General features: G+C 45.7%; 1 protein-coding gene across 1 annotated transcript in view; it reads left to right on the top strand.

Annotated features, from left to right (window-relative positions):
• Positions 1 to 331: 331 nt before the first annotated feature.
• Positions 332 to 18,547, top strand: part of ROR2 (receptor tyrosine kinase like orphan receptor 2) — a 50,285-nt gene continuing 32,069 nt past the window's right edge. The window contains exons 1-2 of the mRNA XM_024731915.1: positions 332 to 437; positions 17,968 to 18,255. Coding sequence (XP_024587683.1) covers positions 332 to 437; positions 17,968 to 18,255 — 394 coding nt within the window. The remainder of the gene's footprint in view (positions 438 to 17,967; positions 18,256 to 18,547) is intronic.

Here is an 18,547-nt window from a genome sequence, read left to right as displayed (position 1 = left end):
GGCCTCTATTTGGAGGGCCACCTGCTGACTCTGGCTCCAGAGTGTTTAATTTTGCCAGCCCGTGTTTTAATCTCTCTCTCTTTCCCTTAATGAAACATCAGCCACATGTTTGCTTCCTCCGTATGTGCCGCAAAGCATTTGCATTTTGCTGTTCTTGGGATAAAGCAGGAATCACTTTTGCTGTTGTATCAAATCTGATGCTAGAAAAGCCCTCTGGAAGCTACCATAACGCCTTATCCCTCTAGGTTTTCTATACAGTGGGGAGTTTTGCTGAAACATTATTATCTCTGCATGAGAAGCAGAGTAAAGGTCCTGAAGGGAAACCTCAGTAATGTGTGTGCTGTGCTCTTTTTGCACAGGGCAAGCAGAGGTTCCCGACCCGAATGACCCTTTGGGACAACTGGATGGACACGACAGCCCTATTCCAACTCTAAAAGGTAAATTGTGAAGTGCTCTTTGAATGCAAGTGTTCGAAAGTGTTTTCACGGTACCATGTAGAGGGGCTCACAGTGCCATTCTACTCAAGGCTTGGCCTGATGAGATGGATGGTCAGGGTCCCCTGTGGCCCAGTGCTGCCCCATGGGTGGGTGTGAAGTCGAATCTGGCCTCTGTATCCCAACACTGAATCAAATCTCGGAGACAGAGTTTTGGGTGAAGTAGGAAAGAATACATTTATTGCTTTGCCAGGCAGAGGGGGTCACAGCAGGCTAATGCCCTCAAAACTGTGTGTCCCAACCTGCAGGGGGTAGTGAGGAGTTTTATAGTAATGGCTCAAAGACGGCATGATCAGCTTGTGGACATTCTTCTGACTGGTTGGTGGTGAGGTAAGTGGGAGTCAGCATCATCAGCCTTCTGGTTCTAACTGGTCTGGGGTCTACATGCTTGTGAGCAGCGTACCTTTCACTTCTCCCACCAGGTGGGGGTTTCAGTTTCTGCAAAACAGCTCAAAGATATTGTTATGTGTATCCCTGGAGGGGGAACCAGGACCCTGCCCCAAGGCTGCACTATTGTTTCTTGACTGTTCCTCCCTTGTCTCCACATCCTCTCCCTTCCCTGATTAGCAACTGTTGGAACTGCCCATTGGAACTCAGGGAAGGTCATGGAGGCTGAATGAAGCCTATTTCCTGTAATCAAGAAATGGGGGGCACAGGCTTTTGTGCCCAGGAACCCCACAGGGTCCTGCTTAGTATCCGTGCAGTGGCCTGCCTCCCTCCACATCTGTGTCTCTTGACGCAGTTGTGAGGGTGCTGAGGGCTGGTTGGAGCTAGTCAGAAGCCTGTGGGTGGGTGGGAGATAGAGGGCAGGGGTAGACAGATCGCCACTGGAGGGAGGAAGGGGCTTTGGGGATGTTTCGTGGGGCCTGAGTGGAGCCTTAAGAGCTGGACTCCTGGCTTGGCCACGAAGTCTCCTGAGGACAAGTGGCCGTCTTCTGGGCTTATTGTCGAGGTGTAATTGTCCAGACTAAGGGGCACCTCAGGCGGGCAGGTGGCCCTCCTGCAAAGGATCACCGAAGACCATGTTCTTTGTCTTGTTGCTCCGGGCTTTCCCAGAGGTCACTGTAAGGGTTACTGTTCACTTGGCACTCTTTGTTGGCGTCTTAGATTTGTAGAGTCGATAGACCCCATTTCCTGTGATGCAGCCCAGTCACTTGAGGAAGTGACGATTTTCCTGCTTCATCTGCTGTCACCATATTGCCTTAGATTATTGCCTCAGTCAGCTTGAGCTGCCGCAACAAAACACCACAGACTGGATGGCTTAATCAACAGATATTTATTCCTCACAGTCCCGGAGGCTGGAAGTCCGAGATCAAGGTGCTGGCATGGCCAGGTCCTAGTGAGGGCACTCTTCCTGGTTTGTAGGCGGTGCAATCTTGCTGTGTCCTCACAGGGAGAGAGAGCGGGCTCTGGTTTCTTCCTGTTTTATAAAGATTCGGATCCCTTCCTGGGGGCCCCACCCTCATGACCTCATTTTAACCCTAATTACTCCCAATGGCCTCTCCTTCAAATACTGTCACACACATGGGGTTAGGGCTTCAACATGTGAATATGGGGGGACACAGTTCAGTGTATAACAATTAACGATTAAAACAACCACTTCATTTCTGTTTAATTTCTTTTTTTAAGCATTATTCAGAACCCAGAAATCCATATTAGTTTCTCAGCCCCTTGCACATTGAAGGTCCCTGTGTTCCCTCAGGAATGTGTTCACCTCCACGTGTCCAAGGCTGGGTCTCCCGGGGATTGAGCAGCAATGACTCAAGTCCACCAGTCTCAGCCGAGTTGACCAGATGTCCCTCTGTGTCCTGAAAGGGCCTCCTGGGGTCATACAGGGAGCTGCTCCCTTCTGGCCTCAAAACAGTCGTTTAAATCAACAGAAATAGAGTCACAGATGTAGAAAACAAATTTATGGTTACCAGGGGGGAAAGGGGGTGGGAGGGATAAATTGGGAGATTGGGATTGACATATACACACTACTATATATAAAATAGGTAACTAATAAGGACCCATTTTATAGCACAGGGAACTCTACTCAATACTCTGTAATGAGCTACATGGGACTAGAATCTAAAAATGAGTGGATATATGTATATGTATAACTGATTTACTTTGCTGTACACCTGAACTAACACAACACTGTAAATCAACTATACTCCAATTAAAAAAAAAAAGAGTGCGTGGCTCTACATGCTGTTCGTAGCACCTGGTGTCTGGAGGCTCCTTGACAAGGATTTTCCTCTTTAGTATGTTATGCAGTAAATACACAAGTTAGTTTCCTCAGTCGACCGCCTCGCAGTCCTACTTTGGTCGCTGTGACCTTGCTTGTTAGGGGAGAGCCTCTACTGGGACAAGGATGTGTTCCCCAGGCAGACAAGACCTGGTCTCTGGAAGCTTGTGTACAATGCTGGGCCTCAGGAGAGGTTTCTTAGGAAGAAAGATACTTTTTGATGGTTAGATTCTGAAATCACTTCTCACAAGTGTGACTGAGCCCGAAGTCGAGACAGCCCACACAGATTTCCTGACTGCTCCGTACCAGGCACTGTGTGAGGCTGGGCACAACTGGTGATCAAAACAAGTGTGTCTCTGCCTCTCAGAGTTTACTGGACTGAGGAATTGGGAAAACTGTTAAGTTATAACACTAGGAGTTGTGACGAGTAGTCTGAAGGAAGAAATGAGGGTGTGGTGAGCTGGAAGGAAAGGAAAGGATGTCTTGGTTTAAGAAAAGGATGTTGTGCTGAGGTCTGAACACCTGACATTTGCTAACAGAAGGTGGGAAGAGGGTGTGTCTGGGGCCGGGGCAGAAGCCTGTGAAAAGACCTTGAGGCCAAGACGACTCGGTGTCCTGGGGCAGCTGGGAGAAGGTGGGGGCTTATGGGCTGGGGGAGCTGAGGTTGGAGAGGTTTTTGGGTCCGGTACCATGGCCATCAGCCATGTGTGGGTCTTTAAATTTAAGTCAATTAAAATTAAATAAAATTGACTCCAGTTCCTTGGTCTTACTAGCTATATTTCAAGTGTTCAGGGGCCACCTGTGGCTAGAAGCCACCATGATATGCGCAGTACAGATCTAGAGCATTCCATTATCAAAGAAAGTTCTGTTGGGCAGCCCTAGGAGAGCGTGCACAGCTGTTTAGATGGCAGGAGAAAGCTCTATTTCATTGTAAGAGACGCCCTTCATTCTGGAAAGCCTGGGACGTGGTGTAACCTGATTTACTGTTTGTGAAGATCTCCCTGGCAGCTCTGGAGGACGATGGAGGGGAAGTAGAGGGGAATTAGGAGGAAGGTGTGGCTAAATAAGTGGACGAGCCACAGTAGCAGCCTAAAATCCAACCTGCAGTAATTCTGTGGACGCTAATATTCCCTCGGGAAAACGTGCTCTGGGGCTGTGTTTAGATGTGCAGACCTCTTCCTCCAGGCAGAGCGGGGCCTCATTGTGGGCATGGGCTGGGGTGTGCAGGGGCCAGGAAGGAGTGCTGCACTGGCCGCTGCTGTTCTTCAAGCCGAGTGTTCACAGCTGCCCTAAAGGAGGCAGAAGCAGCCGCTGGACTCCTGGTCCACTTGGTTGGAAGATGCATTTGCTAATCGAGGTGCTGAATGACCATGGGCTGAACGGTCATAGAAACTTTATTGCCAACTAGCCGTAAGTTCCAAACATCAATAAGTCAGCTTCAGTGGCTTGGGTGGAATTCCTTGACCTCCTTTTTGGTATTCGAGCAACTTCTCAAGCCTAGAACAGGACGCTTTCTAATGTCCTCTGCTTAGTTGGGATTGGGTTGCCTCTTGATTTTGTTAACACACTTGTGATTGTGTTACAACTGTGTGCACATCAGTGTGTGTGCAGGGCTGAGGGGAGTTTCAGTTAGAGTTTGGAAGCTTCTCCAGGGCACAAAAATACCAATTGCAGAAGTTAACTTGTCAAGCGGGTGTGCGTGTGTGTGTACACGTGTCTGTGAGCATGTGTGCACGCTTGTAAAAAGGCAGTAAAAAAGGATGCAGAGGACCACAACAAGCTGGGCCCCTTTTCTGTAGTGGCAGCACCGAATAGTGAAGCATGGTGAGTGCAGCGGTCCGTGCTTGGCTTGGCCAGAAGACAGGCCTGGATTGAGTGGCGCTCCACCATCCTGTTGGGGTCCGGGCACTGCTCTCGGCCACATCTCACCCACAGCCATTGGAGGGATGGAAGGGCTTCGTGTATAGCTCTCACCCAAAAAGCAGTGGCTGGATGCTGAGGCCATTTGTCATTATCACAGTTATGATTTTCAGTGTGTCCATCAGTTTCTAAGCATCTAGACCACAGCAGCCCCTCAGGGACAGGAGCCTGGTGAATTCCGCCCCCAGGGAGACCCAGGGGCCTCAGTTATTCCCTTGCAACACAATTCTCTAGTCCCGTCGTGTGATTTTACCTCCTTATGGGTTATGGCTCTTGCACAAACGAGGACTCAATCCACTCTTCCTTTCTGATCCCCCGACCTCCTTCTCACACCCTCAGTGACGGAAGGAACTGGCCTGGCAATGCCAAATTTATTATTCCACGCATTTTTTTATTTAAAGAGTTTCAGGGAGCATTACTACTTGGCCACATTTGGCTTAAATCATATATAAAAAAATAATAAGAGCCGAATGGACTGTATGAGCTATTTCTTTAACCCAGTTACCGTTTATGATGCCCACGCATCTGTAAAATTGCAGGCAGGTGGAAACGACCAGCGGCCAGCCTGTCACCAAACAAAACAGGATCTGAGAATTAGTGACAAGCGTAAAAAGCATTTGAGTTCAAATGCACTGGGCCAAGATTGAGCACTTAACATGTAATTGGTGGTTGGTATTCAGGGAGAGAGAGATCCCAGAGTCTAGAAGGAAAAAATGAATACAAAAGACACTGTGATTTACAGCTGAAACGTTTGCCTGAAATTTCTGTATTCCAAAGTACTGTCACTGTTAGGACTGAAGGCTTACGACTCCGGTTATAGCGATATTTAACAGGAGTTTTATATTCTTTGCTATATTAGACACTCTATTTATTATTATTATACTTACAAAAGTGTGCATTTGGCCTAGAAACCATTTGCTCTTTTGTTCCAAGGCTGTATTTTAAATGCATACGTAACACATCTCCGGTTTTGTAAAACCAGTACTTTGGAATGTGTGTGGGAAGTGGATCATTTCTGAGAGCCCGGACAGGTGGTACTCATCTTGTTCGTCCTGCAACCTCCAAAAATAGACTCGCTTGCTTGTGTCTCCTGTCTTAGGAGGAGGACTACTCATCATCCCCACTGAAACCAGAAGGGGAATTCCTGACTCTCCCCACTTGAGGATGTGTTGCAATGAGAGGTGATCTGTAGGACATTCTAAATCACAGGGCCAGAGTCGATGCCTTACTCACCAGGCTGCCCCCTGCTATTTGCGACACGCTGTGCTGCAGTGCTGAGCTAAAATTTCCTGGGACAGAGAAAAAAAAGCCATCAACAGAGTTCACCATGTTGGCATGAAGACGATGCCTAATGTCTGTTTACTGGATGCCTGGTTCCCGATTCACATAGGACACAAGGATTGATTAGCATATATGTTGGGTGCATTTCTGTTTTATTCTGGAACTCTTGATGAGTGTGTGAATGTGTGTGTCAGTGTTTCCTGCAGTTTACTAGAGAGTGAGGGTCTCCAGGGCTGACGGGGTAAACTTGAAAACAGCACCCTGCTTGCAGACACAGTTAGCGTTAAGTCTGTGGCTGGAAACTTGGCACCTCCCCTCTGAGTGTGCCCTGGCTGGTCATGGAAACCTGGGGCTCCCCCAGACAGTGAGCAGAGGGCCTAAAATGTTGCCCCACTTCCTCTGGACAGATGTAACATGGGTTTCCAGGCTCTGATCCCTGGCCACTCTCGAGGTGAAGGCTGCTCATTGAGCTCCCCTGACCCTCCTGCCGGCTGTGAATTTGCAGAGCCCATTGGGCTGCCCGGGATCTGGACAAACTCAGCCATGTTGGGAGAAAGCCTCAACCCATAGATGAGAGATTTCGAAATGTACACAGTCATGTTGTCCGGGGCGGATTGGGTGGCACGGGAGCTCGTACACGTGCACGGGAGCCCACTCTGGGGAGGGCGGGGACACAGCCTGCTTCCAGGAGCATGAGGCCAGTCTCTGTCTCCAAGCCTTCCTCTCTGCTTCTCCTTCTCATGTCCCCCACTCACTCTCCCAGGGTAGCTGCTGGAGACCTGCACATCAGCTGGGATGTAGTCACGGCAACTGGTGGCCATTGTCTGGCTGGACCATCCACTGTTGTCCCTATTGAAGGTGACAGAGAGGCAGTCATTCTTCTTCAGCCCACTGAGTTTGAACACCAAACTGCAGGGAGCTTGTTCATGTGTGCTTGTCTAACGTCTTTCTCAGGTGTGTGCGTCTGTCTGTGTGTGTGTGTGTGTGTGTGTGTGTGTGTGTGTGTGTGTGTGTGTTCTCTCCCTATGACCCACCCCTGATATGTACCAAGTCCTATGTACTCCCAGCCGCCTGGTTTTCGTGTGTGCTTCTCTCTCTCTGAGCCTGCCGGTGCCTGCATCTGGTTTTCTGGGTCTAGGTCTGTCTTCCTATGCCTGAACTCTCCAAGTGTGTGTGTGTGTGTGTGTCTGTGTGTGTGAATGTATCTGTGCCCCTGTCCCTTTGAAAGGATGTGGGTGTCACCCTGTTTGTCAAATGGTCTCCTTCCTTCTCCCTCTCTTCTGCTTTTATTCCTCAATCCCTCGAGCCCCCTGCAGTATTTTCCAAGGGCTGTCGTAACAAAGGACCACAAACTAGGTTCCTTAAGCAACAGAAATTTATTCTCACAGTTGTGGAGGCCAGAAGTCCAAAATGAAGGTGTTGGCAGGGTTAGCGCTTTCTGGAGGCTCTGAGGGAGAAACCGTCCATGTCTCTTAGCTTCTGGCATTGCCGGCAGTCCGTGCAGTTCCTGGGTTTGGGGCCGCATTACTCCAATCTGCCTCTGTTTTCACGTGATCTTCTCTGTGTCTGTATCCAAATGTCCCTCTTTAAAGGACACCAGCCTTTGGATTAGGGCCCACCCATATGTCCTCATCTCAGTTTGATTACATCTGCGATGACTCAATTTCCAGGTAAGGTCACATTCACAGGTTCCAGCACCACTATCTCACTGGGGGACACAGTTCAACCCACAGCACCCTGTTCTCCACCAAACACTGTTACTTACTTTTCTCCATCTCTCAGGTCTTTTAATTTCATTTCCCCCTGTTTTTCTCATTTTCTCTGATTTCCATCCTTTCTAGTCTCACACCCTCCTCTGGCCCTGTTGCTCCCCCGGTAAGCTCCCCTCCTCCAACTCTTTCTGCTGCTGGTTCCGTGCAGACCGCTAGACAGCTCAGCGGGAAGGTCTGAGCCCCTGCCACTGCCCCCGACGGATTTATTGGCCTGTAAATACTTCCTTCTGGGAAGAGCAGCTTTGTCCTCTGCGCTGGCTCTCAGGGTCCCCTCATCACCTGCCCTTCTAGGCAGGTTGTTTTATTTCCCACCAATCAAAGCCCTGTGACCTCATGACCCTAGTACACATGGCTTTCCTTATCTCCTCCCAGGCTAGTCAGCGTGATCTGGTAAACAAGCAGATCCTCAAACACCTTAGTCATTTGACCAAGTTGGTGAATATGTGGACGGTCAGTTGGTGTAAAAAAAAAAAAAATCGTTAATCATTGATCTGACTGTGAGGTCAGGAGTGGTGTCCACTGGAAACAGGTTCTTTGTTACCTCTGCCTTTAGTATGTTTTCATGCTTGGACTAAGCTCCACTGTGTAGAGTTTAGGGGCAAGCAGAGAGCTGGCCTGGGCATCAGGGAGTTGGAATGCATTAGCATCAGTTGTTGAAGTGACCCTGCTGTGAGGAAGGGGAACCCCCCCCCCTTGGATAATCAAAAGGGAAAACTTCTGTTCTCCTCTCTTAACGCTGTGGCGGGCTGACCGGATCCAAGGTAGCAGAATTTGCGGTCGCCTATGTCTAGCTCCTCCTGGCCTGTTCAGTTGCGTCTGGAGAGGTTTGGGGCAACTCTAAAGGAAGGCTTTGTGAGCTAGAGGAGAACTTAGCAATGGCCAGTACAAAAGCCATATTTCACACGGAAAGGAAGTGAAGCTGAGAGGTGAAAAACTGGCTGGCAGTTGAACACCAAGGGAGAAAGCAATATTGTGCTTAGTTTAGTCTTCATAGAATTTTCTTTCTACTTTCATTTCGGCCTCCAGAGAATAATGATGGTTGTAATGGTGGACCACACTAACTTGGCCTCCCTCAGACTTAAACTACATACACGTGCTCAATAAAATATTCGTAAAAGATGTAAATGCTTCGATGAACTTGCAAGAGAGATGGAGAAATGCCCAGGAGCCAGGAATAGGAAGGAAACAAAATTGTGATAGCCCTGGACCGCCAAGGCAGGAACCAGCCGGGTGGTTCCACTTTGTTTACAGCCATGGAGAACGGCCCAGTTTTCCTGGGAAAAAGTTTAACTGAGACAAAGAGTTGGACTCTGCAGGTGTTGTGCAGTTATGACATGAGCTTTCCAGTGGTGAGCTCTTCAGCGGTGTCACCTTGTGGCCATGGGGCAGATGTGGATGCATCCATGGGCTCCAGAGTAGAACGAGCACCAGTAAGACGAGGACACTTTGGCAAAAGATGGTGCAGGCAAAGGGTAGCTACAGACACATCAATCTTCAGTGTTTTGACGCTGGAATAGCTTTCACTAGAGAGGATACCCAGAAGTAGAAAATCCTGATTTTGAGATTACATGAAATAACTAAACATGCTAAAGTTACTGATTTCACTGGAATTGGATGTATTACATTTCCTTCAATCAGGAGAAATAAGGGGTTGAGAAAAAAATGAAGTTTGGTTTTAGAAAAATGAAGGAATTTACATTTTTTATGCCTTAATATAAGGCCTATGAAATATCACCCCTGCTGTAGAAACTATTCTGCTAGGCTTAGTTACATCAGAAGCCTTGGGTTTCAATATCATGCCAGAAGGCAACCCATGAGGCAGAGATCAGAGATGTTGTAGATTAGGCACCGTGGCTAAGTCCTAGGAGACCTAAGGAAACAGGGGGGAATTTTCATTCATTAGCCCAGGAGGGTGAGAAGAGGGCTTGCCTGAAGCCTGGTTCGAGGTGGGAAACACAGAAGGCTTTCCCATGAGAAATCAGACTTGGATCCACACATCAGGAAACCACATTTACATTTACCAGAATGTTGTGGGGGAACCCTGAGCCCAAGAATGAACGTGAACATTTGACACTGCCTGTTGCAGGAACCCAGTCCTAAAGGGATGCTTACAGAAAAACCAGCCCTGCAGGGGAAAATTACAAAGTACACTCAGAGAGGCCCAGGATGAGTGATGAGCTAGTAAACAATGAAGCCAGAAGGATTAAAGATAAAGGAAGAGAAAGCAGTGGTGGGTTTGAAAAGGAACCAAAGAGACCTTCTAGAAATGAAAAATGTAGTAGACGAAATGAGAAAACTTGATGGACAGTAGACTGTGCTTAGCTAAAGATTCTAAAAGGACAGGAAATATAAAAGTAGGTGAATAGTTTGGAGGAATCACATAAAGAAATTCAGCATATATCAAGAAGGAGATTTCAAAGGAGACATAAAGGGGAAGGGAGAAACGATATTTCATGAGATACTGGTAGAGAATTTCACAGAATTGATGGAAGGCATGATGTTGGAAATGGCACGGAGGCCCGTTGAGGCTAAAATAAAACTAAATTCACAGCTAGTGACACTTCGAAACGGCAAAGACAAGGGGAAATATGAAAAGTAGTCAAAGAGGGGAAAGGTCAGATTACCCACAAAGGAACAGCAGAACTTGTAACAAAACCACAAAAGACAGAGGACAGTACTGTAATTGTCAGTATAGAATTCTGTACCCAGCTAAGCTATTATTCAAGTGTGAAAGTAACAGGTAATTTTCGACCAAGAGTAAGAGTGTTTACAACCTCAGTCCTTTACCCAAAGAGCGGATGAGAATCAGGAAGAGCTCAGTTGAACCAGGAGGAAGGAGTGAGATGCAGGCAGACTTGGCAAGGAAAGAACTCGGTAACCTTGGTAAAGGTTGGCAAATCCAAAGAAATACTGTTAGTAAAAATCATCAGTAATAATGACCCCTGGGGATGTACAAATGGAGTGTAACTAAACACTGGGAAGCAATGACTCAAAGCTCTGGTGTCTGGGGGGTGATTGTAGCTCACAGCATTTCAAGGTGCTTGTATTTGGTTGTACTGGGGAGACTTTGTCAAATTAGGTATGCCTATAAAAGTTAGTAAAGCTAGCCACTTAAGCCTAACGTTCAAACAAGTAATGGGAGAATAAAGAAAAAAAATGAGTAGAAAATAGGAAGAGAGAATTAAGAAGCAAAATTAGCACTTTAAAAATAAACCCATCCGTTAAGAAACTCATAAGGTTAACACATACAGACATAAATTAACATGTTAAATTATATGTTGTTTACAAGACATGTCTAGTATATAAACATAAAAATCATTAAAAAAATAAAAATACAGAGTAGGACTACATTAACCAAAAGTACTCTGAAATAGGTACATTGCTATCAAACTAAATGGTGTTTTAGACACAGAAGCCTTACATAGTGATGTAAAGACTAGACGATATAATAAACTGGGAGTTTACTGCACCCAGCAACATAGTTTCCAATATACGAGCAAAACCTCAGAGAATTATTAATGGCTATTTTCCATATACAATATCAAATTAACACATATCTCATTGAAGCTAATAGATAAGTATAAGTATTAAAAATTTGAGCAACAAATTGACAAGCTTAATCTATTGGGCATATATAAACACCTGCATTGAGCAATTAGGGGAAACACATTCTTACCAACCAAATGTGGGACATTTTAGGAATTGACTCTGCACTAGGCTGTAAAGCAAATCTCTCTCTCTTTTCTTTTTTCATGTTTCATTTTCTGTTTATTCCTTGAAATTGTGGTGTTTGTGCAAGCAAATCTCAGTGGTATCAAAGAATTATCATCACACAGACTATGTTTTGTGACAACAGTGCAATTAAAGCACACCTTTAATAACTCAACCAAGAAAAATTATAAATTACAAGTTAACTGGGGTCTGACCAACCACATGGAGATTAAATAAAATAATTTACTTGGTGGCTAAATAAGAACTTGAAAAATTCATATTTAATGCATACATTAGAAAAGGAAAAAGATAGAAAATGTATTAGGAGAAGTTAGGAGTATAAAGATTTGAATAGACAGCTACAGTAGGAGAGCCTCAAGGACTGGTAAACCTTCCTAAAGACTCTTGAGCTCATGAGGAATCCTTAAGATACAACCTAAAACAACAGCACTGTTTCATGTCCAAAATATTGGCAAACATTTGAAAGCCCCCAAACACCAAATGCTGGCAAAGTTGTAGGAGAAATACTTTAACTCAGGCACTTTTGAGACCTAGATCGATGAAAGATTTCAAGGCCCTATGACTTATCACTAATGCATCCAGGTGGGTGCTTTCGAGGTTATTCCCATACATGTACAAGTTGAGGTGTATAAAGATGGTCATTAAACACTGTTTGTATTAGCAAAAATGTGGAAACGATTTACTGCTCCAGAATTGGGAAATGGATAAAGAAATTGTGGTTTGTTTGTACAGTAGAATATTATACAGTAATTAAAATAAATGAACTACATCAACATAGGTAAATCCCAAGCTGACTCTGAGTGAAAAAAAGCAACTAGCAAAGATGATCTTTCAGAGAAAATTCTAAAAATATAAAATAATACAAATATGAATTGGAATAGTGTAGTTCTCTGGAGAGGAAAGGACAAATAGGGAAGGGTGTGCTTTAGTTACATTCCAGAATGTCTTATTTTTTAAGTGTTGTAAGTCAAATATGGTAAAATATTTGCGTAAAATCTTGATGTTGTGTACATGGGTACTACTATGTTAATATCTGTATTTTTCTCTGCAATATTTCAGTATTAAAAATTGTTAGCTCAGGGCTTCCCTGGTGGCACAGTGGTTGAGAGTCCGCCTGCCATTGCAGGGGATGCGGGTTCGTGCCCCGGTCTGGGAAGATCCCACATGCCGCGGAGCGGCTGGGCCCGTGAACCATGGCTGCTGAGCCTGTGCGTCCGGAGCCTGTGCTCCTCTCCAAATTGTTAACTCAAAAATAATTAATATTGAAGAGGAGGCAAGAGGAGATAGGAGCAGTATGAACTTTGGAAGCAAAAAGGCTATATTATTGTTATTTGAAGAAAATCTACATAGAAAATCTAAGACAACTCAGAAACTCTTATAACTAAGGTAGTTCAGTAAAGTGGCAAGATAAAAGAAAAATATACATAAGGGACAGAATAATGGCCTCCCAAAGATGTCCACGTCCTAAGTCCTGGAACTCAGAGCATGTCACCTTTCACAGAACAGGGACTTGGCAGGTGGGACTAAGTTCAGGATTTTGAGATGGGAAATGATCCTGGATGATCCAGGTGGACCAATGTAATTACAGAGGTCCTTATAAGAGAGAGACAGGAGGGTCAGTCACTCAACAGAGATGTGATGATGGAAACAGAAGTTGGAGTGATACAAGGAAGGCACCATGGGCCAGGGCATGCAGGTGGCCTCCAGAAGCCAGGAAAGGCAAGGAGAAAGACTCTTCCAGAGCCTCCAGAAGGAATACAGCCCTGCTGACACATTGATTTTCGGACCTCCGACCTGCAGAACTGTATGTTAGTAAATTTGTGTTGTCTCATGCTGTTTGTGCTAACATGTTAGAGCATCAACAGGAAATTAGTACAATACGTAGAAATATAATAGTTTTCCTATAATAAATGCAGTTCTCTCTCCATCATCCTATCCCAGTTTTTAAATGGAACTTATCAGAATGGAAGAGAAATAGCCGTGGAATTGAGAAACTCGCCCCTCCGTCAAAGTAACATTTGTTATTCTTAATGTCAAAATGTATTTCAGTCATCATAATTTAACGCATGTGACTTTGACATAGCAACAGGCCAAGATCAGTGGGGTGGGGGGGCAAGGTTAGAAATGAATAGAGGCAGCTGGGAACACCCTCTGTGGAGGTGACTTTCTGGCAGAGAATTGACTTATGAGAAATAGAAAAGATCAGAGGACTAGGGGTTCTTGGCTGACTGCACCATGAGGGATCAGTTGGGTGTGTTTTAGGAAGAACAAGGGACCCCCCCCTCCCTTCCAGTGGGGGAGAATGGGGGAAGGGAAAGAATATTCCAGAAGCCTTGATACCATGGGTATAAATTAGCTTTTCTTCATTATCTGTCTTTCTGATTTCTTCCTGAAGGCTCACTTTTACTCACCTGCCTAGGGAGGGAGCTATGAATGTATGAAGTTACCATGTTATCAACCCATAGTTTTGGTCTCTCTGAGCTTCCTGCAGAGCATGAAGGAGGCTGATTCAAGACCTAAGTCAGGACATGGGTGCCGTCTGCGGACATCCTGCCCTTTTGTCCATTCCCAGCTGGACAGGCCTCTTATATGCCATTGCACTCAGAACCTCGCCAGGTATTCTTTCCAGTCCTACCATGCCCTCCAGCGATGCTTCTCAGTGTTGTTTCGGGTCTGCTCTAAGTTCATTCTTGGATGGGTTTCGTTCACTGGAATTGTTGCTTTTCTTTCTCCTCAGCGCTTCAGAGCAGGGACTCTTAGCTCGGGCTGCACACTTAAGAGTTTTGACAAATTGCGCAGCTGGATGTATATTATAAGCTTCCAGGTGACCCCAATGTGAAGACACTGTTGAACCCCACTGGTTTAGACGGTGTAGGGTCGAGAAGAGTTGGCAAGAACTCCTCATGTGGGCTAGATCACTTCACTAGATTCTCCTTTGTTTTTTGTAGATTGAGGAAGGTGTGGCTTCAGGAGTGAGTGTTCATCTGGTTGAGAGTGAAGGGAATCTGGATAAATTGGGGAGGAAATCAGTGGAAGGCTTACCCCGGGATCTGAGCAAAACTGAGGGTGGTTGCCAGCACTCTGGGAAGGATGCTTGCAAGAGAGTGGTCCACCTCCCCTCTACCTGCTTGTCCGTGATTTGTTCACCTGGTCTTACCTTGCCCATCCCTCCTCAGCAGGCATTTCCTGACCCCAGGACTACACTTGTAATGCTGTGCAACCATCACTGCTCTCTAGTTCCAGACATTTTCATCACCCCAAAGTGAGACCCTGTACCCATTAAGAGTCACTCCCTTATTTCCCTTCCCCCAGCCTCTGGCAACCACTAATCTATTTTCTGTCTCTGGACTTACCTATTCTGTACATTTCACATAAACAGAAATAGCCAAGAGTGCTTTAAAATTTAAGTCAACTGTGTAAGGTGCTTGATTCCAGCACCTGTGGATTTCTTTAGTCCTTGTTAGCTAGTGTTGATAACGCATCGGAAAGGGAAATACCAGCACCATCTCTGGATTAAGCCTAATAGATGGTTTCACAGCGCCCTACCCGGTGGGACAAGGTTAGCATCAGGGCTGTCTATGCCCACATGGCGCGCAGACCAGGCACGAGCCCATCTGCCCTATTCTGCATTTCTCAGAAAGGAGCCTTCCTGAGGGACATGGAAAGACTACGTCTAAACCGCTGTCAATTTGTCAGTCAGGGGTGTAGGAGAAGCTGTTGGTGGGAACAGTGAAGAAGAACTCCACGTTTCCATACCCATTCGATGTAAAAAAGATATTCTTGTAAAGAAGTAGACACTAAGGGTCTATGTTTAGAGTAACTGGACAGTCCTGGACTCTCCCCAGGTTTCCTTCTGAGTTGTACAAAAGGAGCTGTCTCCTTAACTTTCTCCTGTGCTTCCCTCCCTTTCTTCCCTTTCTTCCCTTTCTAGACAAATGTTGTTTCCATGTTGAAGAAGATCCTTCTATATCTTTCAAGATTTTTAGCTGATGGATGGCGACGTCCCAAGTTGATGTATGCAAATGGAGGAAGGCGGTAGCAGAACTACTCTCAAGCCAGTCCCCCAAATGGATGAGATAAGAGCCAGCAGCGACCACCCTGTCTCGGCCCTCAGAACCCCTGGGCCTGCTCCTTTTAGGTTTTTGCTAGTCAGCTTGGAGACACAGATCCTTACACTCTGCCTTTACACAAAGCCATTGCCTGTGTCTCCCAGGAAGCCATGGTTTGTCAAAGGCCTTTGGAAAAACTGTCATCAGGGTAGAGATGAGAATTATAATGAAACTTATGCCAGGAAGAAGAGATCATGGTGATGTATTCTGTCATATGCTATTTTGAATTATAATTTGATGACTATTTTATATGCCCTACTGTGCATTTTCGTGTTACGAGACCTTAATGAAGCGTTTGAATCTTAAGCAACTTGTAAGGGCCTGGGCTCTGGCCAGAACATAGTGAAACAGTGTGTTTGCTGTAATCTGGGCAGCCCGGATTATACCAAGTAACCGCTTCAGAATGTCAAATCAGGTCTCATTTTGTTTTCAAAGATGCCGGGTCTAGTGCAGGAGCGTCAGGAATGCAGGTCTCTCCAAGTTGAGCTTGTGCCGTTAATGAACAGCCCTGACATCCAAGATATCACCCTGCTTGATTCAGCCTCTTTTCAAGGTGTTTGTCATCGACATTTTAGTTACCTCCCAGCTTTGTGTCATCAGTAAGAATTCTCTTCCTCAACTTGAGTGCACTGAGAAAGGGGTTGGCTAGCAGAGAATCAAGGCAGACCCTAATGATGTTGTTAATAATATTCATAAATAGTAATCAGTACTACTTAGTGACACCTCTCTAGACCGATATCTATCCACTCTCCCCTGCGAAGGAAAACTGTCCCTTCATCTTGAAATTCACAACCTCCCACCTCCTCAGTTATCTCCTATCACCCAACATCTGAGCCATCACTCATCCTGTGAAACTTATCCCCAGGGTCCACTAGAAATCCTATAATTTTTCATCCAATTAAATCAGTAATACAGATATGTGCCATCTTTCAATGTTTCATTTCATTAAAACAGAAAAAAAGAATAGGGAACTACCAGAAATCAAGCCAAAGGATTTAGAACTTGAATATGCTTTATAGGCTTTTTTGATTGCTCTATTATCTTGGTTTTGTCTGTAGTAAGTTCATCTCCTGATGATTGATTGTCTTGTCTGTCTAGCCTTAGTGGGTTTTTTTAGTGTTGGAATTTTCGTGTGCATGTTTACCTTGACAGAGGGTATCCCCCAGCCCCTGACTTCCTACACCACACAAACACACACACACACACACACACACACACACACACACACACACACCCCTCCCCCTCCCCACCGCTGTCTGCCTTACTTCCTCTTGTTCCCAGTGGCCTTTGTCACCAGCTGAGAAGCTCTTGTCTGTGGTTGAACTGGAACCCCACGTTCCTGGGCAGTGTTTCCAGCCCCACTAGCTCTGTATTTCAGGTACTTTTAGGCCCTGTTTTCCTTCCTGTGCGCGAGCCCCGGACGGCTTCTTTCTGCTCCTGCCCTGGGTGCAGTGGGCAGCAACACTCAACCTTGTTATTTTTGTTCTGTTCAGACCAATGATTAGCTTGTTTTTGAGGCTATCTCTGTTTTGTCACATGCTTTCTTTTTCTACTTTCCTTATTGTGGCTTGTGCTTGATGGTGTGGTAGAGGAAGGATGGACTTTCTGAATATGAATTTGCATCATAAGTTTAGTGAGATTAGATTTAGTGCTTTCAAAAAGGAGTAAAGTTGATTCTCATTACTTGCAGATTCCATATTTGCAAGTTTGCTTATTACCTAAAATGTATTTTTAACCCCAAAATCAGTTCTCACGGTACTTTCATGGTCATTCATAGACATGCCCAGAGCAGTGAAAATTTTGAATTGCCCAGTGCACACATGCACACATTCCCAGCTGAGCCTGAACAAAATGACACTCTGCCTAATGTCCCAACTCGTACTGTAAACAAATGTCCTTTTCGTGATCTGTTTAGTCCCATGTTGTTTGCATTTTTGTACTTTTTGTTGGTAATTTGCCATTTAAAATACCCCCAATAATGGTGCTGAAGTGCTGTCTGGTGTCCTAAGCACAAGATGTGCCTTATGGAGAAAGCATGTGTGTTCGATAAGCTTCCTTCAGACACAAGTTATTGGTCTGTTGGTCGTGAGATCAACGTTAATGAATCAACAATACTTACTAAATAAGGTGTCTTTAAACAGAGCACAGTAAAACAAGGTTCTTTATTGATCGGTTGATTAGAATGCTGTGACCAGAGGCTCACAGGAACCTAACCCTGTGTTTCCCCAGGAGCAGTGAGTCCGTATTCTCTCATTCAGTGTTTGAGGCAACATTCTAGAACAAAATTACCCCAAATAACGAGAATGGGCTATACCTATGTGAGAGAAAAATCAAAACCTTCCCCAAGCAGTTCCAAGAAGGAACCCCAGGCAGCCTTCTCTCCCAGCCCTCACGGACGTTTGCTCCTCTCTGACTGTTCTCCTTTGCAGGGTACTTTCTGAATTTTCTGGAGCCGGTTAACAATATCACCATAGTCCAAGGCCAGACAGCGATTCTGCACTGCAAGGTGGCCGGAAACCCGCCGCCCAGCGTGAGGTGGCTGAAGAACGACGCCCCGGTTGTGCAGGAGCCCCGGCGCGTCATCATCCGCAAGACGGAATACGGTTCTCGGCTGCGGATCCAGGACCTGGACACGACGGACACTGGCTACTACCAGTGCGTGGCCACCAATGGGGTGAAGACCATCACCGCCACTGGCGTCCTGTTCGTGCGGCTCGGTGAGTGGGGACAGTCCCCGGTGTGTTGCTTATCGGATAGGAATGTCCCCAGCCACCGAGCAGCAGATTAATTTGCGGTTTGAAACTGAACACACACAAGTCAGCAGAGAGGAAATCAATAAAACCCTTCCCCGAGGTCTTTCCCATTGTGCACGAGATCCTAGCTTAACCTGTTACCCATTTACTAGTAATAAAAGAAAATAGACGTAGATGGAGAGGTCTGTAAACCTGGAGTGCAGAACATAATCTCAGGCAGGCTATGTGTCAGGAGGTCACCCCACGGGGAGACTGG

Source organism: Neophocaena asiaeorientalis, unplaced genomic scaffold (assembly GCF_003031525.2).
Source record: "Neophocaena asiaeorientalis asiaeorientalis breed wild unplaced genomic scaffold, Neophocaena_asiaeorientalis_V1.1 scaffold160, whole genome shotgun sequence".
NCBI classification, from domain to species: domain Eukaryota; kingdom Metazoa; phylum Chordata; class Mammalia; order Artiodactyla; family Phocoenidae; genus Neophocaena; species Neophocaena asiaeorientalis.
This window is presented reverse-complemented; position numbering and strand designations above follow the sequence as displayed.